General features: G+C 49.7%; 1 protein-coding gene across 2 annotated transcripts in view; it reads right to left on the reverse strand.

Moving 5' to 3' along the window:
• The window catches only part of CE4H1orf226 (chromosome E4 C1orf226 homolog), a 283880-nt gene that overhangs the window by 77765 nt on the left and 185725 nt on the right, over positions 1 to 20390 (reverse strand). For both annotated transcript variants that reach the window (XM_043567575.1, XM_043567574.1), the window contains exon 3: positions 5506 to 5598. In XM_043567575.1, the coding sequence (XP_043423510.1) occupies positions 5506 to 5598 (93 nt within the window). The remainder of the gene's footprint in view (positions 1 to 5505; positions 5599 to 20390) is intronic.

A 20390-nucleotide genomic window follows, 5' to 3' on the forward strand; every position in this document is an offset into this window, starting at 1 on the left:
GCCAGTTGACAGAGTACAGGCTAGCAGTTAAAGACCCTGGATTAATTAGTGACGCGTTTTCTACGGAGTGGCTTTTCTCCAAGCAGCCTGAAGAGGTAAGTGCACACACGGGAACATGATACTGGGAACAATCTACTTATCTGAGCAAGACAGACCTGGTTCAAATCTTGACTTCGCCTCTGATGGGATGTGAGGTCTTGGGTAAGTTGCTACACCTTCTTTCACAAAGAACGGTACGTACCTCAGAGGACGATGGTGACCATTTCCTAAGTAATTCAGTGCGCCAAACAGCCCTGGCAAATGGCAGGTGCTCAGTATCAGTGTTAGCCATTACTGTTAGCTCGTCTCATTACCATCTTAGAGTGTCATTACTTTCACGAATTTGCTCCCTCTCGTCTGCTACCTTCCCAAACAGATGAAACGGGATTAGAGAGAAGACAGGGTCCCTGCCCCTAAAGGCTCACAGCCCATGGGGGAAAGATATAAATCACCATCATGCAATTGTGTAGGAGCTATAGACCTACGTGTACAGATAGTGCCATTAAAAATAATTTTGCTGGAAAGGGTCTGTGTCTAGTACCCTTACAGATCCTATTCAGTTCCTTGAATATGGTAGACATACAATGAACATTTGTTAATGAGAACGATGGAGCCTTTCTAGAATGTTGCCTTAGGAGATCCCAACTAAGTCATTGGTTTAGAAGAGAAATCACATGAAACTGAGGCCCTTCAGGTCCTTTTGTAGAAAAATCCATTGGACGAAGTTCAAGACTAATCCTTCTTATTGAGAAGTCCACTCCCTAGCAAAGAGTGCTATAGTGTGATTCCGGGATTGTAATGAATAATCATTATTATATACACAGCAAAACTAATTACTTGGGTTTGGCTGGGAGTTGAGGAAAATGTACTGATTGGAAGATGACAAAGCCACTTAATAGTGGGGTTCACACCACAAATATAAACCAAGAGTCACAGCAATTTGAGATTCATTATCTGCCGGCATCGGTTCAAGACGGCAGCCTTTTTTAGACACTTACGAATATAACCAAAAAGATACATATTTTTTTTATGTCTCAGGGAGAGATAATCACAAAATATTTGGCTACCGCCTACACTAGAATCAAGTACCACAGACCAGAGTCACTGAGCAAGTCCGACTCATAATACCACCGACGTTAGTGACTTCCACGGAGGCCTTTCTGAGCTTGGGGAAGGCTCTTGTCTCTGTTTCTTCAAACGGGCAAGTTGAGAGGAGGAGGAAGAGGGAGGGGAAGGTGATGGCCCAAAGTAACAAACGAGACGTCATTTGATCCAACTGCTAAGTGTTTAGCTCCTCCTGATTTGAGGATATCACCACACACAAATCCTGTTCCCTCATCCAGCAAGCCGACAGCCATAATAACTGAAAACACACCACATGCACCAGGCCCCCAAGTAAGTGCTGAGCTTACAACAGTGGCCCCTGCCCTTGGAAAGTTCCTGGGAGAACAGAGAATCCCTGTAAACACACTTCTCTCCCCACCGCCCCCCCGCCAGGATGCATTGCACTGTTCCCCAGGCCCAGACAGGCGGTGGGGCGGGGAAGGGCGGCTGCCTTGGGAAGTGTTTGACCTCAGAGGATCAGGAAGCAACAACACGTAAGCCCGCTTGGCCTCTAGGGTCTACTTCATCCACAGCTCAGTAGGCTTCAAGGACCTAAGTACAGGTGACCCCCTCAGACATACGGGAGCGGCCAACAGCACGGTTCCAGAGCTGGTGCAGAATATTCCAGCTGGCGAAGTGAAAGTGGTCACCTAATCGGACTCTTGAGAGTTGAAGCTCAAGAAGGCAAAACAACCTGCCCACGGCCATGCAGCGAGGGAGGGAAGAGCCAGGGCTCGGAGCCAGGTCTTCCTTCCTCAGCCAAGGGCTCCTTCCGGCACGCACACGAACCCACGGAAGGTCAGCGTGTTTGCGGGAAGCGGGGGCTATTCGACATTTGGACGGACCGCTGCAGCCCAGACACGGACTCATCAGTGGAGCACGTCAGGCTGTCCCGACGCGGGTGCCCACGGCTGAACATCGGCCGTGACTTTTTCTGCACATTCGGCTACCCGGCAAGAGCTCTTGTTCTTAACCCGATGAGGACGGCCATCACCCAAACCTGCAGACCGTCCCATGTCCGGGGAGGCAGGTGTGGCAGGTCTCTACCCAGTCCCTCTCCATTCTAGACACAGACAGGCACACAGACATCGGGGCGGTATCCACACACTCGGATCGTAGAGGACGGTCCCAGGGGAACAAGACGCCGCAAAGGCTGATGGCTGTTAGCGTGCACACAGTCTGTCCGAGGCAGCACACGCAGTCACGGTGCTTACAGGCAGCATCTGACTCACAACCACCGCCTGGAACAGACACCAGGCAGGGGCGGAGGAAACAGGTCGGGAGGCTTCCCTTCCTTCCCAAGCCTGGCATCAGAAGAATCGGATCGAGGGAAGGCCTGTTAGATCACCTCTTCCCTAGGCCAGCTGCAGGGGGGACCTGCACTAGCAATTACCAGGGATGGAGTTCCAAAATGAGTCGCAAGGCCCCACGGGCTCCCCAGGGGAGACGCTTCCCCCGCTCAGCTTGCATCACCCAGTGGAAGGGGGCCGGCGTCTCTGCCAGGTGGCGTTCCGCACACAGGTGTCCTTACGTGTGGTGTGATCTCGGGCCAAATATCTAAGGCTCTTTGACATCATTTTTTTCCGAGGTAGAGTGGGGGTGATGCTGCATGTGGTACAAGACACGGGAGGGGCACAGCGAGATGGCAGTAAGACCGTCCCTGAAGGGCAAAACCGCAAAGTGCCATCATAATGGATCAAATCAGAGGTATGCGAAGTTACCCGAAAGGGACAGACAGAAGAGGCCCCAGGACAGCAGACCTTGAAACAGAACCTAACGGAAAGTAAAGGTGATGTCAGCCAGAAGTGTGCATGCATGGCAGGGGGTCGGGTGGTGCCAGGAAGGTACCAAAGTCAGTGATGAGCCTGTGGAACAGACCCTCGGACAGCATGCGCCCGACAAGGCCCCTCCCAACATCCCGGGGACCTGGGTACCACGGAGCCAGAGACCAGGAAACGTTCCCGCCACACAGCGGACTCCCTCCGCGTCACGCTCGCCGGACCACCTCTGGCAATCTGCCTTCTCACATCACTTGCCCCCCATGGAGGAAAACCGAGATTTGCAGGCTCGTTGGGCTAACGTGAGTGTAGCTGGTCCGGGAAACCGCTGGACGTCTCAGAGCGAATAAAGGAAGGGGTGGGCTGGTCTACCCATCAGCCTCTTTTGACCTCTGTCAAGTACAAGTCAGCGTCCGGTCAGGCTCCTAACCTCGAAAAGTGAGGAGAGTCTCGGACTTGGAAAGGCCGACTGCCTGGCGCCCGGCCGGATGGCGGTTCGGGGAGGACACGGCGCGAGTGGCTGCCTTTCCCAGGCGACCGGGTGCCGTGGATGGTGATCACGTGTCCACGAGACCTTCCCAGCGGGCCTGACGAAGGGATGGATGGAACGGGCGGGAAGGCATCTTGTGATGTGGAAAGTGCCCTCACATTACAACCGTCGCCTCATCAGGTAGGACCTGAGGGCGCTGAGCCACAGGTTCCTGCCCCCCCCAACACCCCCCCTCCCCCCCTACACACGAAGGGCCAAGCAAAGCTCTAGGACACTCGTGACAAAAGCCAAGCTGGGACTCAGCCCGGCTTCCTGAATCATGAGCTCAGGTGGCACCGACCCACGTTTTTTCCTGAGGGTATCTCTCGCTTTTAAATCCACATGGTTGTCATCCGTGATTTATTTAACTGGGGCCCAGGGACACCACCACCTGATGGGCCTCAGCTTGCTTCAGCCACTCTCCTGCTCAGGGACTCCTAAGAGGACAATATTCTCAAGGCCGTCCCACGGTTAACCACAGTGCACATGTATGTGTGGTGGGGGAAGGGCGGAAAAGAGACCCTTGGAATAAGAACAAGACAAGGACTGTGGTCCCGCTGTGGAGGTTTATAAGGTCAAAAACATCTAAGACGCCATTACAAATTCTCTACCACTTGTGAATTTTTAAGGTGTTCTTTACAAACAGTATCATGTGCTATTTTTTCCTATATACTTCCAACCTCATAGCCATAACACTTTCTTGAACCACCCTTAAAGATATTTAGGGAGCATAAGAGAGCAAGTTTTAGTACATGGGAGACCTTTGTAAACTCCAGCTGTCCAGAGAAAAAATGGGCTACCTAAGGAAGCAGTCAAGTCCCCACCACTGTGTGGCATCTGGTCACACGCTGGGTAATGTCTTTGGTCGAGGACACAGAGCAGATTTAAATCCTTGGATTGCCAACACCCTTCCACACCCCTCTCAACCACTCGATTCTCCGAGCTTATGTCACCTACAACCAGGCCCTTGTCTTTACTTCCATATCCCCCAGACTCAAAGCCTGCCTTGATTCCCATTCGAATTAACAGCATCTTAGGTTTGGAACGAAAGGCAGCTTGAGAGCTCAGGTCATGATCTCACAGCTTGTGTGTTCAAGGCCCGCGTCGGGCTCTGTGCTGACAGCTCAGAGCCTGGAGCCTGCTTCCGATTCTGTGTCTCCCTCTCTCTCTCTGCCCCTAACCCACTTGCATTCTGTCTCTGTCTCTCTCAAAAATAAACAAACATTAAAAAAACATATACGTATAAAACAAAGCTATCATAAATTAAAAAAGTATCAGCAGAGCTCAGAAACAAAGAAACAAGAAGATTCCTCCTCTATCCTCAATCAACCAAGCCCCTTTCCGTTTCTTTCTGGAAACATACACTCTACCCTCTGCCAATATGGACACCTAGCTCTTCCCAGGGGTTAGTAACATCTTTCTCCCACGGCACGTACAACTAACACAAAACAGCCACGTGTTGAGGCAACATACACCCACTTGCTTGTCTCAGCCCAGCTCAGAGGAATGCCCTCCGAACGGCTCAGTCCCTCCTCCCTTTCCTCCCGCCTTGGAGACCCTTGGCCCAGCCTCCCGCACACTGAACAGCCGCGGCGGACGGGTCTCGAAGGACTGTTCAAACAGATGGGCTGTAACAGCAGCAACAGAACACACAATGGGGCTGGACGTCACCTCAGGTGGGACTGAGGGTCATTCCTGGGACAGAAGGCGACAGCTGCTAATGGAGCTTCCTCATCCGCTCCCGCCAAACCCTCTTACCCGTCATCACTTGAATTTAAAGTATCTCCTGAGATCAAGACTGCAAGGTACAGTAACAAAAGACAAGGGTGACAGGAGGTGGGCCCTGTCACCCAAGGGACACAGGACTCACGGAGCCAATCGGCTGCCCGGGCCATGGGCCTCAGCCTCACTTCTCTCGACACCATGGCTGGTCCAGGCAGACCGCTCCCCAGATGAGGAAGGATTCTGTCCAGAGAGCGGCCTAGAAGGAAAAGGCGCCCCACGCCTACATTCCCTGCTCCCGTCCTTCCTGCTTTCTGGTTCAGAGTCACTTACCTTTTTCTTCTTCTTCAGAATCACTTTCACGCCATCCACTGAAACCATAATGCTCACCTTCTTCTTCTTGATGTTTTTGGCTTTAAACTCGTACTGCAAGAGAGGAGACAAAGAAGCACGATCCGGTTAGCTCAGGGTATCTGACTCCGGCTAGCCCGTGACCCAGAAAAGAGGGCCACAGATGGGCACAGGGAGACCTGGAGCTTCTTGGGGGCGTAAAAGCAGGTGGGGGTGGGGGGTCTCGGTGTCGGGGCCCAGCCATCAGCAACAACCGAGGGATGGAGGTAATCCATCCTGACGAGATGAAGACAGAGCCCGCTTTCAAAATCTCATCAGAAACCAGAACCTTCTCTCAAAACCCCATTCTGATGTTTCATGACGTTCACTGCCAGGTTTCGCCTGCATCCACCCAAACTCTGGAAACTTGATTCCATCTCCGGTGAAGATGAAGAAGAATTGGCACCTGTCTTCAAATCGGGATTTTTTACATACTAAAAATGCGCAATTCCAAGTTGTTCTAAGTTCAAGTCCCAAATTCCTTTATCTGTAGGTCAGTTTCCAAGTCTACCTATAGCCTTATCGGCCTGAAATAGTCTAGAGCATTCCCCTATGGCTGCTTCAACCACAGCCCCACACCACTGAGGGACGCTGGCCTCACCCTCAACCCCAGACATTTTTCTGTTACATTTGCCCATTCTTCGCCATTTCTTCTGCTTCTGCAGGCATTTGTAATGGCTGGTACAATTCTGTTTTCCTCACTGAACTTCATTCTGAGCACTTATCCGATTTATTAATACCATTTTCATTTGCTCCCTATCTTGGTAGCACCAACTGGCAAATTCACCTGCCAAGCAAATGAAACATCTGGGCTACAGGTTAATAATAACACGAGACCCAAGGCCAAGACCTGTATTCCAACCCACAGCCCCTCTCCTCTGGGACTTCTTATACTCAACACCCTCCCCTATCATGCCACCAGCCAAGCTCGGTGAGGCATTCGGCTACCCGCCTGCACATCTAGAGCCTAATTAATTCTAATTAGTGTGGGGATAGAAATTAACCTAACCCATCCTAACATGATGAAAACATAACCTACTTTGAAAATCTCATCCGAAATCCGGAACCTCGGCCATCTGGGTGGCTCGATCTGTTAAGCATCCAACTCAGGTCATTATCTCACAGTTCGTGAGTTTGAGCCCCGCATCGAGCTCTGCACTGACAATGTGGAGCATGCTTGGTGTTCTCTCTCTGTCTCTCTCTCTCAAAATGAATCAAAAAACTTAAAAAAAAGAAAACAGAAAAAGAAATCCAGAACCTTCCACTCCATTAGCAATGCCTTTAAATACTCTGATTTTAGGGGTGCCTGGATGGCTCAGTCAAACATCTGACTTCGGCTCAGGTCATGATTTCATGGTCCGTGGGTTCGAGCCCTGCATTGGGCTCTGTGCCGACAGCTTGTAATCTGTCTCCCTCTCTCTCTCCAAAATAAATAAACATTAAAAAAAATTTTTTTACATGCTCTGATTTTAAGGACTCCACTTAGAGCTTCCAACCCTGTGTGCATCCCGTCCCTTCCACTGACATCTGAGCTGACCTCACTCTGTTGCAGTTAGTGCTGATGCCCTCTGGCTGTCTACTTCTTATAGACAGGGACACGACCTAACCGAAACACGATATTTTTCTTAACATTGTCAGCAAAGGTTCTGGCTTATGGCTGATCTGAGTTTCCAGGTGACAGCAACATACATCACCCCCCACTCAGGAGGTCACTCTTCCTACCCTGTCGACAGCTGTCCTTTTTACCAAGGGGGCTCGAAAGAGAAAGCAAACCAGATCAGCGGACGCACAGGAGACAGCAAACATCAGGCTCAGACTCTGCTTCCGAGCAAGCATGTCCGATGGCAGGGAGAAGCGTGTTAAACCAGCGTGTGGCTCAGGACAGGACCTCAGCCACACGACCCGCCCGCTCCGGGGCAGCGGCTGCAAGCTGGCGAAGGCTGGAGCGTGTCTGGCATGCGCCTCGGGGCCTGGCTGCGACGCGCAGTGGGTCCCCCGGCTGCGTTCTGCTCAAGGGCCGTGCTCAGCAGGGGGCAGGAACCACCCCGGTGGGAGAGCCAGCATGGGTGTGGGCAGGTCAGCCGGCTTTGGCCCTGTGCCTCCCGGGTGAAGTGAAGCAGCTTCGTTTCCCGACCACACCTGCATTTACCTCCACTCCCCTGGGCTTCCAGTAAACACAGCCTCCCACTGTGCCTCCCATGGGACCAGGTCGTTAGGTCAGGGCTGTTCCTCCAGTCAAAGGTGTGCAGAGGGGTGTGTTTCAAAGAACTCAGGCGGGGGGTAAGAGCCAAAGAGTTCCAGAAGCACCAGATGTGGACGAACCCTGCCCCATATCGGTCAATCCCGTCTTTGGTTTCACCGTCTTTGGTTTCTTCCAAGAGATTACTCACAAGCTCCACATGCTTTCTAATTCTGCTTTTCGGCCATAATATCAAACCAGGAAATATTAAGTGTCCACGTCTGCAAGGCACCACGTCACTCTCCCAGCCCTAGTTTTATTAAAAAATTTTTGTTTACTGTTTATTTTTGAGAGAGAGAGAGAGAGAGAGAGAAACAGACAGCAAGCAGGGGAGGGGCAGAGAGAGAGAGAGGGAGACACAGAATCTGAAGCAGGCTCCAGGCTCTGAGCTATCAGCACAGAGCCCGACGTGCGGCCCGAACCCACGAACCACAAGATCATGACCCGAGTCAAAGCTGGACACCCAACCGACTGGGCCACCCAGGCACTGTAACATTTATTTAAATTTGTTTTCAGTGTTTGTTTATTTTTGAGAGAGCATGAGCAGGGGAGGGGCAGAGAGAGAGAGGGAGACACAGAATCGAAAGTAGGCTCCAGGCTCCAAGCTGTCAGCACCAAAGCCCGACGTGGGGCTCGAACTCACAAACCATGGGATCATGACTTGAGCCGAAGTCGGTTGCTTAACCGACTGAGCCACCCAGGTGCCCCTCCCAGTCCTCATTTTAGAAAGCACGCTGCCTGCTGAACCACCTTAGCAGTCCTCTATTTCCAGAAGAATCTGGTAGCTGATCATGTCTTTCTTGTCCAGTCGGCCTCCCTATGGACTCCACGGTCTCTGGGAGGTTTTTATTTTTTTTTTTTTAATTTATTTTTTTTTTTAACGTTTATTTATTTTTGGGACAGAAAGAGACAGAGCATGAATGGGGGAGGGGCAGAGAGAGAGGGAGACACAGAATCGGAAGCAGGCTCCAGGCTCTGAGCCATCAGTCCAGAGCCCGACGCGGGGCTCGGACTCACAGACTGCGAGATCGTGACCTGAGCTGAAGTCGGACGCTTAACCGACTGAGCCACGCAGGCGCCCCTGGGAGGTTTCGAAAAATCAAGAATCCCCCCTGCCCAATACACACCCAAGGCTGGCCAGAGGCACCTGGCCGGCACCTTGCCTGTGCGTCTGAAACATTATTTCTATAGTTCGTGATTTTGATGAGCCAGGCCTTTTAATACCCTGATCTTCAGAGTTGAAGATGCAAGTAAAGGTTCTCTTCAGAACAGGACAATAGCCTCGAATCCCATTGCTGTGCAGGACCTCCCAGGCGGCTCTTACAGGGTCTGCGGGCTCAGGGGCTACATGGAAAAGCATGACCAAATGGCTGCAGTGGAATCTCAGTGACACAGGGGCGCCTGGGCGGTTCCATCAGTGAAGCGTCCGACTTTGGCTCAGGTCATAATCTCGCGGTCCGTGGGTTTGAGCTCCACATCCGGTTCTGTGCTGACAGCTTGGAGCCTGGACCCTGCTTCAGATTCGGTGTCTCCCTCTCTCTCTCTGCCCCTCTCTTGCTTGCGCTCTGTCTCTCTCTCTCAAAAATAAACAAACATTAAATTAAAAAAAAAAAAAGGAATTTCAGTGACAGTGGCAATGCAGGTGTCCCTCCGTACAACAGCTGGTGGAACGGTCTGGAGCGCTTCCAAACAAAGAGGGGCAAGACAGGCATGAAATAGCCCTGGTTACAGCTGCCAGTGCTGCCCGAGGCCCGTCTATCAGGGCCTCTCGGGTCGGACACATTCCCCATCGACTCCACCTGCCCGGTGGTCCGATGTTCCGAATCCTTTCCAACCGAAGAGGAAGGACTCAGACTGCAGTCCCGTCAGCAACTGCGGACACCGAAGGAAACAGAGTATCTGAAAAGGCTTAAACATTTATTATCGTGAAACCGTTTGTTTATACGGCAACTGCACTTCGCTTGGACAACCATGTTTTATCGTGCTCACTGGAGGAGAGAAAACGGAGCTGGAGGCAGGAGAGATCATGGGAGTGACCAAGGGAACAGAGAGAAGGGGCTCACAGGGGACAAACACTCCATCCCCCCCCCCCGGCTGTGCTCCTCCGAGGGGCAGACAGGCTCAGGAGGAAGCATCTGTGTTCCGCAGGATAGGAATCCAGTCCACTCAGGCTTTGCCAGGGGCTGAGGAACAAATAGGACTGTCAGGGCCACCGTCTGTGACTCTGTGACTCTGGCCAGCCTCCCTCAAAGCCCATGCCAGCTCTGGCTCTCCCCACATGTGGCCAGGCTGACCTGATAGATTTGCTTTGCCAGCCAGGGCTCCCCCAGCAAGGACAGATTAAGCTCTCTAGGACCTGCCCTTTCAGGAAACGAAACAATACAAGTCCTGGAACACTAACCGCTGACTAGAAAAGGCCATGGTGATGTGCCAGGGGTTCATAAACAGAGCCTTGGGACCCCGTGTGGGAACAGTGGCCCCAGAGCTCAGTGTGCTGTGCCAACCGGCGAGGCCCATGAAGGGGAAGCTGGGAAGAGGGAGGGGTTCACGTCCGGCAGGAACCAGGAGGAAGCCCTCAGCAAGCGAAGGAGTCACAGTGGCTGGAAGGCTGAGGGCGGCTGACAGAACAGAGCATGTCCTGAGTCCCCGATGCTTCCCTGTCCCCCCCAGCTCCCAGAACTGCTTCCTGACCCCGTGTGTCTCAGTCCCCGCCACTGGGGGTCCACAAAGGGGAAGGAGGAGGTCTGTGGCAACTGAGCGTGCTCAGTGAAGGGACGAGCTCTGCCCTGGGCTGGAGGACGTATTGCAGAAACAGAAGTAACAGAAGGACTTTCTCAGGAGTCAGGGGAAGGGTTGGGGCCACACCCCTCCCCCAGCAACACACACAATAGTCTACGCCCACGACAACGTCTAGCTCCCTGAAGAGCCCCAGGATTTTCCACAGGGTCCTTGGCTCCTTGTCTACCCACAGTTTGCCTAGCGATGTGCTCTCTCACCAGCGACATCAGAAGCTGGCCCCACATGTCACCAGAAAATCCATTTTGTCCCTCTCTCTACCCTCACTGACCCCACCATGCCTACAGTCACGAGTCAAGGTGCCCAGGGGCAACTCCACCAGGAAAAGAGATTCCGTTTGCAAAAGCAGATGGTGATGCTCTTGTCAGGCAAGTCCTTGGCTTACACTGGGCTGTGGTCACTGCCTTTCTAGAATGAGTCTGCTCTGCTTCCTGCGAACGATCGCGGGGAATTGAAGAGTGAGCTCTGGTAGCGCCATCGGATCGGGCATCGTAAGCATATTCCGCCGGTCTTGGTTTCATGAGTAAGAACCCATCTCTACGAGACTGTAAGCACCTCAACCAAAGGGGGGTTTGTAGGAAGCCCCTTTGCGCTTACCCACCAATTACTACTGAGGTGGTAAGATACAGAATTGGAGGACACCCATACCCATAGGCAGCATGACGGACGACAGCCAAGAGGTGGAAGTTAACCCAAGTGTCCATCGACGGACGAACAGATAAAACACGCTACAACATGAAGCTTGAAGGCGTTACGCTCAGTGACGTAAGCTGGCACAAAGGAACAAGTATCGCACGGTCCCGCTTGTACACGAGGTACCTAAGGGCGGTCAAATGTTTGTCGGGGGGTGGGGGGGGCGGGGAGGAGGAGGAGGAAGAGGAGGAGGAGTTTAACGGGGACAGAGTTCCCATTCTGGAAGCTGAAGAAAATCTGGAGGTGCCAGTGATGGTTACACAACAATGTGAGTGTTGTCTGTGAACGTCCTCAAGCTGTTTTAAGAACAGTGGAAATGGAAGAGGTTCTATTTTACCACAATAAAAAGATAAAGATCTGTAAACACTGTACAAAAATACATTTCTCCTCATGGCAAGTCCACTTTACTTCTGCCTGCACGTTATTTCTGGCCCTCTCCCACAAGCAGGTTAAACATGCCCTAATCTCCCACAGTTCCGTGCAGTTGTGTTTGCTACTGCCTGTGCCTGGGATGCCCTCCCCCCACCATCTGCTTGGGGAGCTCCTGCTTATCCTTGAATTATTTTCTCCACAGCGAAGGCTCGTAGGCCCACGTCCCATGTGCTCCCACCGAGCAGGGCCATCGGTGTGGTCATTACAGCCTCTATAATCACCGGCCACCGACTGGCTGTGCGCTTCCCCGCTAGGCCATGCCCTCCCCGGGAGCAAGAAATAGGATATATTTGTGTCCCGGGAAACAGCACCGGGACACAAGAGGGTGATCGATGAGTGTCAAATACATTAACGAACTCAGTGGACAGTATTTATTCACAGACCCTGGGAAAACAGGACACTGGCCGCAAGGGTAAAATAAATATTCCAGAAGTTAATTAATCAACAACGGAAGTGATTAAAACCACAGATTCCACTCTAGGGGCAGAAGGACTTTAAGATCTGACTTCCGTAATTCTTCCGTACCCCACAGCACACGAGGCATCTTAATTTTTTGTTTGATCCATACTTGGTTTAATAAAATAATTTAGCTTCCATTACTGGTCAGGGCTGTTCCCAGTCATCTGATGGCACAGAGGTCACACATGGGGGAAGGATCCCGCAGATGAAGCTGTCTTCTGGGCTCCCCTGCTGCTTCCCTAAGTAAGAGCTCCTGTGCCTGTGGGGCCAGAATCCGGGGGACGGGATGCCCAAGAGCCATGACCGCCCCCGACACTGCTGTGTAACTCGGTGATTTGTAGTGCTCGTTCATATGAAATCACAGAAACGTGAGCAAGACAAAGACCAAAGTCTGTACTAAACCCAAATTCTGGAATATCTGTGCGGTTTCTGGCAAACACTAGGTGGAGACATTTAGTTCCTAATTATCAACCTCAAGTCCAGCGTAATAGACCTATCACTGAAAGTTGGGGTGTAAATAAAATCTCTATAACTTGCAAAATACCAAAAAGAAACCAGAGGAGCTACTATTTAAGAAAGGAATATTCATTGCCGTTTTATCATAAATGTAGAATTTAAGTATTTACCCACCTCTGTAGATCAGGCGATCAAAAACTCAAGTTTTAAATCCCATCTGGCACACCTGTTTTTTTGGTTTTTTGTTTTGTTTTGTTTTTGTTTTTTAAAGGCAAAATTCCAGACCCAGCCCTCAGAGATGTTCAGACTGGTTGGGCCAGAAGTTGGCATTATTTGGATCTAGGCGGTAATACAAATTGCATTGCTCAGAAACACCACTCTGGGTCCCCAAACCACATTACAATTAACTCCTTCATATTTTCATTTGCATCTAGAATTGCCTTAGATGAAATCAATGTGTCTTGATCATCTGTGTACTGTTTTTTTAAAGTGTGGATACTACTTTTTTTTTTTTTAAACGTTTGTTTATTTTTGAGAGAGATCAAGTGTGAGCAGGGGAGGGTCAGAGAGAGGGGGTGGGCAGAGGATTCAAAGCAGGCTCCATGCTGCCAGCAGAGAGCCTGACGTGGGACTTGAACTCACAAACCATGAGATCATGACCTGAGCCAAAGTCGGACGCTTAACCGACTGAGCCACTCTGGCACCCTTAAAGTGTGGATACTGTCATTCGCAATTAAAATACAGATTCTTATAACAGCACCACGACTGCTTATGGTCACCCGTTTTCTAAATCAAAGGCACCTAAAATTACCACCATTATGTTGGGAGAGAATACTGATGTGTGGTAGATATCAGATGTTCATACACTGTGTTTTATGCATTTTGTAGCTCTGAAATACGTCATTAACAAAATTTTAGGCGAATACTTGTGTTCGAAATGGTTGGGACCACAACTGTTGACCAAACCATCTCATGAAAAAGCTACTGCCCAAAGATGGAGGGAAAAAAAAAAAAAAGGAAAGAAAAAAGAAAAAGTTGTTTAGGTTCACGAGCAGAAAACCCGAGTCCGGTAGCCACATCTCTGACTCCTGCCCTGTGCTCCTGATGTTGCCAACATCTGTTCTTTTCGCTGTCCTGGCATCCTGGCTCTAGGAAATGAAGTTATTCGTTTATTCCCCCATTTATTCAATATTCCCTGTAACAAGTTCTTTGATGTACAGGTAACCCATCTTATAACAGACAGAAAAAGAAATTAACTTCACAGGGGCGCCTGGGTGGCTCAGTGGGTGAAGCGTCTGACTCTTGGTTTCAGCTCAGGTCATGATCTCCCAGTTCCATGAGTTCAAGCCCCACGCTGGGCTCTGTGCTGATGGTGCAGAGCCTGCTTGGGATTCTCACTCTGCGTCTCTCTCTTAAAATAAACTTAAAAAAAAAAAAAGAAAGGAAAGGAAATTGACTTCACAGAATCTGGAATATTCTCAGGCTGCTCAATGGAAAGCCTGCAATGCCCCGCTCCCCCAATTCTTTCCCACACCATTCGCACCGGCTGCTCTCATTTCCTTTGTTGCTTCCTCTACCCTGTTCCACACCCAGGGACACAGTGACCTGGGAAGGTCACAGAATGCCAATGAGGTCACAAAAACATGGCAGAGGGGCCCTCTGAACGTAGGGAGGGCTTTGGGGCAGGAAATATCCAAGTTCTTGCTGTTTGCAACATTGAGGAAGGGGAGGGAGGTTCATCCAAACACAGATGTTCTGGGGGAGGGAGGCATTTTCAGTGTCAAGAGACTGTCACGATAGCAGCAGGCAAATCAAATGGGCCCTCGGACGGCAGACAGAGGCGGCCTCGAGTGTGGGCAATTGTGGGCTGTGTACACAGGGGAGCCTCTGAATGGAGGCTGGTCCCCGCAGAGAGGAGACAGACAGGCCCTGGAATACAGCCATCACTTTTTCCTACTGGGAGCACGCTGACAGGTCACGGGGAGCTGAACAACAACCCAAATGATTAAGGGGCCCGAAGGGGTGATTTATGGAGCAAGATAAATACCACGACTAATAATAATCTACCGCATTCGGGTTGCTTTTCCCTCTGCTAGCTCTCCCAGCACGTTGCAAATACGTATCAGAACCTTTGTAAGTAAACACGGAGGCAGAGATGGGTGAAGAGGCACAAATAAATATAGAGCAAGCCCTACTATGGCCGATGATGACCAGTTCTGTCCTGCCCGCGAATATCTAACCCGGAGGCTCCTCTAAATGTTTGTGTCCCGTGTAAGCAGGAAGACAGGAACGTTAACACAGCCTTTCAGAGGAAGAAAAAAAAAATGCTCCAACAGTATAATCCGTACCTACACACACACACACACACACACACACACACACACACACACACAGAAGGAATAAAAGTCTGCTGGTATTTAGTAGAGCCATGAATCGAGGATTTAGGGTTTTCTTCCTCAGACCACAACGGTTATGAGACAATAATGAATCCTTCTAGGTTTCTAAGATACCTTTAAAAGAAGGCAATTGATGATGTGTCGTGACCTCCGTGGGCCCCCGCCTTCCATCATGCACATCCCATACCCACCTTGTAAAATTAAATGAAACCGTTCACGTCGAGGGTTATCAGGTCTCCTGCAGAAGCCACACGTGCACTCTGAGCTGTGGGCAAAACCACGTAACTGGGGCACCACCTGCCTGGACTTTGGGCAAAATACTTACACGCTCTGGGAAGCACCCTTCCCTTCTGTGAAATGAGAATATTGGGTTAGATGATGTCTACGAACCTGCCCAGTTCTCAGTGCGAACGCTATGCAGTCAAGCCTTCACAGCCCGTGTAGCAGGCGTTCATGGATGGGCCCAGGCCCAGCCCAGAAGCAAGGGAAGAGAATGGAAAGGAGAAAGCATGCGACAGACAGGGAGGGTTCTCAACTGGAGAGCAAATTATTAGAATTTGGCACAGAAAGTCAGGGGGGGTGTGTGTTACATTCTTTAGGGTTTTGAAGAGTGAAAAGCAGAGGGGCAGAGGCTGGACATGACCTTAGCACCAGCACTGAGGATTCCAAAAGGACACAGAGTAGAAATGAGAACCCCGAGGAAGGCCAGGAGCATGTATCTAGCCCTGGGTTGTAAGAATGAAGAAAATACGCAGATGACATCCCTGCACACACGGAGAAGCAAGATGAATACGTGGTCAATCCCCTGCCTGGAAAAAAGAGCAATGCTTTCAACGATGACAGCACAGGTGAGCACAAAAGATGTTTTAGGTGTTCAAGGAGGTGCCTTGTACTGGAGAACCAGGGCACAGGAACCAGCAGGGAATTTGCAGGTCGTGGAGCCATTCATTGGCGCTCCCCTTCTTGGCTCTACAAAGCCTTTATTCCGGAACTCTCCTTCCTAAGCTTAGACCTATCAGCACAATGCGGCGGCAAGGAGATGTGAGAGACCCGTGTTTGCGCTCGTCCACCAGGGTCGTAAGTTTCCAGGTGTAAGGGGGGGAAACAATGGAAAAGCCACAGGAAGCAGAACACATGATTGCAATGAATGTTCACAATATAATGAAAGGCATGAACGAAAGGGTCATTCTTGGGAAAACTGAAGACACTACTTGAGAAGGAGGAGTTGGGGAGGGTTCTTGGAGTAATCGCCTTGTCTCTGTCGAGTGATCATCCAGCTAAGAGGCTATCTGGCCGTTGTGTTTAAAAAGCAGGTCCTCACAATGAGTCTGAAATCTACTCTCAGAAGCTTCCACTTATATGCTTCTCTAAAGCAGTGCTTCTCAGACCTGAACGTCCATATGATTCACGCGGGGATCTTCCTAAGTTACAGCCTGGGGAGGTGGGGGTGGGACGTGGCCGCGTTTCTAACCAGATTCCAGGTGATATTGACACTACTGGTCCCGGGACCACACTCGGAGGAGCAAGAGTCCTGGTATTAGTCACGGAGTACGTGAATCCGAAAGGTATTTGGAAACGTTAACTGTCTGAACCAATGATCTCCAAGGTTATGTGTATGTGTTTAATGCCAATAGTCTAGGATTCCTACCAATGGTAATGTCAATTATTCCAGGCTGAATGGAAGTTGAGACAGGACATTTCTCATAAACAGCCACCTTTGATGGCCAAAAATCAAACTCCAATATGATAAAAATGATAAAAACAGTATCCAGAGCACAAGTTCCCAGAAGGGGACCCTCTGAAGAGTTATTGACTGGTTTCCAAGCATAATAATTTCCCGCTGTCAGCTGGTGGCAATAATTCCTCGGGGTCCAAGGGACTGCAAAGGGCAAGAAAGGTTCTCAACCTTGCCTGTGCAATGGGACCACTCAGGACTCTGAAAAAATACTGGTATCTGGATCCCACCCCCAGAAATTCTGACTTCATTGGCCTGGTGTGTAGCCTGAACACTGGGACTTTTTAAAAGCTCCCCAGGTGATTCTAAGGTACTGGAGTAAGATGTAGCAGACCCAGAGCAACCAAGAGGAAAGGAGGGCTAAGGGGTAAATGCTGGCCATCCCATCACCAGAGCGGACTCAGATGCATCACACCATCCCCATTTCGTTGCTCCTTCCAGCCCATTACCAACAGGTTACTATTCCAAGGCTGTGCCAGACTTTACTTCCTCCAAATTCCTATGACAAGATGACGGTGAGTCGAAAGATGGCAAGATGGTTTATGCTTTATGCTATCCTTTGTTTTCTACAGGACTCCATGATAACCACAGCAAAGTGACCCCAAGACTCACTCCCACCACCAGCCTTAACTCCAGAGGTTGGCAAAATTTTCCTGTAAAGGGAGAGACAGAGCATGAGCAGGGGAGGGGCAGAGAGAGAGGGAGACACAGAATCTGAAGCAGGCTCCAGGCTCTGAGCTGTCAGCACAGAGCCCCGGACACAGGGCGCGAACTCACGAACTGTGAGATCGTGACCTGAGCCAAAGTCAGCCGCTTAACCGACTGAGCCACCCAGGTGCCCCTGGGCCACAGGTTTAAATAAATGTAAAACTAGAAAACTTTCAGCGGAAAATCATAGGAGAAAAATCTTCACAACTTGGGGTTATACAGAATTCTCAGGGATGACACCAAAAACATGATCCAGCAAAGAAAAAAGTTTGAGAAACTGGACTTCATCAAAATTTAAAACTTGTTCTATGGAAGCCAGCCTGAAGCGAATAAAAAGAAAGCTACAGACTGGGAGAAAATATTTGGGAATTACACATCTCACAAGAGACACATCCAGAATATATAAAGAACACTCAAAACGCATTATTAAAAGGCGTGCCTGAGTGGCTCAGTCAGTTAAGCAACCGACTCTTGGTTTCGGCTCAGGTCATGATCTCACAGTTTCATGGGTTCAAGCCCCCGCATTGGGCTCTGTACTCCCAGGACAGAGCCTGCTTGCAATTCTCTCTCTGTCCCCCCCCCACTCTGTCTCTGTCTCTCTCAAAATAAATGAATAAATTTAAAAAATTGTTTTTAAACACCTCATTTTAAAAAATTCCAAGTCGAAATTGGGCAAAAGACAAACGGAACTTCATCAGAGGACATAAGGAAGGAAAAGAAGCAGATGAAAAGAAGTCAAGGTTTAGAGGTAGGTTCAGTGTTGCTGACCCATAACTGCGGTCACTCCCACCTCAGAAACTAGGATACAAATTATTTGTGCCCACTAGAACTTCTGAGGTCTGCATCTGGAGTCTCAGGGGGTAGTAAGACATGTCCATACCTCATTCCGGCTCCCTAAGACAATAGCGCATTCCCCCAAGGCAGGAATAATGGCTTCCCCATGATACGATGTTCAACATCATTAGCCGTTAGGGAAAAGCATATGAAAACCACGAGGAGATCCCACTACATGCTAATTATACTAGATCAAGTAAAAAAAAAAATACTACCATCAAGCACTAGCAAGGATGGGACACAGCTGGGCCTCTTGTATGCTCTTGATGGAAATGTGAACTAACACCCCCGTTCTGGAAAACGGTTCTGCAGTTTCTCGTAAAGTTAAACATACACTTACCCTCCGGCCAGAAATACCTCAACTAGGTATTTACCCTAGAGAAATCAAAACTTATGTTCCCACAAAAACTTGTGTGTAAAATGTTAGCAGCTCTATTTATAATCACCAAAATTAGAAACAACCCAAATATCCTTCCAAGAGGTAAATAAATGGCGGTACATCTGTAGAATGGAATACCACTCAAAAAACCGTAAGGAAGATATATGGTTCAAGTGTGACGGGTCTCGTTATAAAAAAAAAAAAAACCAAAACCACACGCAAACTGGTGTAGCCGCTCAGGAAAACAGTGTGGAGGTTCCTCCAAAAGTTAGAAATAGAGCTACCCTCTGACCCAGCAACTCACTACTAGGTATTTACCCAAAGGATACAAAACTACTAATTCAAAGGGATACGTGCACCTCGATGTTTACAGCAGCATTATATACAACAGCCAAATTATGGAAACAGCCCCAGTGTCCACAGATGAATGGATAAAGAAGATGCGGTACATATACACAGTGGAACATTACTCAGCCATGAAAAAGAACGCCGTCTTGCCATTTGCAACAACATGGATAGACCTAGAGAGTATTATGCTAAGTGAAGTAAGTCAGAGAAAAACACCACATGACTTCATATGTGGAATTTAAGAAACAAATGAGCAAAGGTGGGGGCGGAGAAGGAGGGAGGCAAACCAAGAAACAGACTCTTAACTATGGAGAACAAATTGATGGTGGCCAGAGTGGGGGGCAAGTGGGGGGATGGGTGAAACAGGTGATGGGGGTAAAGGAGGGCACTTGTGATGAGCACAGGGCGATGTAGGGAAGTGCTGAATCACTGCATCGTCCACATGAAACCAGTATTCACTGTTTACTGACTGGGATTTAAATTTTTAAATATTTTTGACACAGACAGAGACAGAGTGCGAGTGGGGAAGGGGCAGAGAGAGAGGGAGACACAGAACCCGAAGCAGGCTCTGAGCTGTCAAAACAGAGCCTGTCGCGGGGCTCGAACTCACTGAGATCATGACTTGAGCCAAAGTCAGACGCTTAACCGACTGAGCCACCCAGGCATCCCTACTGACTGGTAGTTAAATTTAAAAAATATTAAAAAAAAAAAAAAAGAAAAGTTATGTTTTTATGTATTTACTTTGAGAGACAGAGAGAGTGAGTGGGGGAGGGGCAGAGAGAGAGGCAGAGAGAGAATCCCACGCAGGCTCCACACTGTCAGCTTGAAGCCTGATGCGGGGCTCACTCACCAACCGTGAGATCGCGACCTGAGCCAAAACCAAGAGTCGGGCACTTAACCAACGGAGTCCCTTAAATTCATAAAACTACACCATAAAATCGATTTTACGCTGTTAATTTTTTTTTAATTTTTTTTTTTAACGTTTTTATTTATTTTGGGGACAGAGAGAGACAGAGCATGAACGGGGGAGGGGCAGAGAGAGAGGGAGACACAGAATCGGAAACAGGCTCCAGGCTCCGAGCCATCAGCCCAGAGCCCGACGCGGGGCTCGAACTCCCGGACCGCGAGATCGTGACCTGGCTGAAGTCGGACGCTTAACCAACTGCGCCACCCAGGCGCCCCTACGCTGTTAATTTTTAAAAGAAATGAAATTTTAGGGGCGCCTGGGTGGCACAGCCAGTTAAGCATCCGACTCTGGATTTCGGCTCAGGTCGTGATCTACAGTTTGTGAGTTCGAGCCAGCGTTGGGCTCTGTGCTGACAGCACGGAGCCTGCTTGGGATTCTCTGTCTCC

The sequence above is a fragment of the Prionailurus bengalensis genome, chromosome E4 (assembly GCF_016509475.1).
Source record: "Prionailurus bengalensis isolate Pbe53 chromosome E4, Fcat_Pben_1.1_paternal_pri, whole genome shotgun sequence".
Taxonomy (NCBI): Eukaryota; Metazoa; Chordata; class Mammalia; order Carnivora; family Felidae; genus Prionailurus; species Prionailurus bengalensis.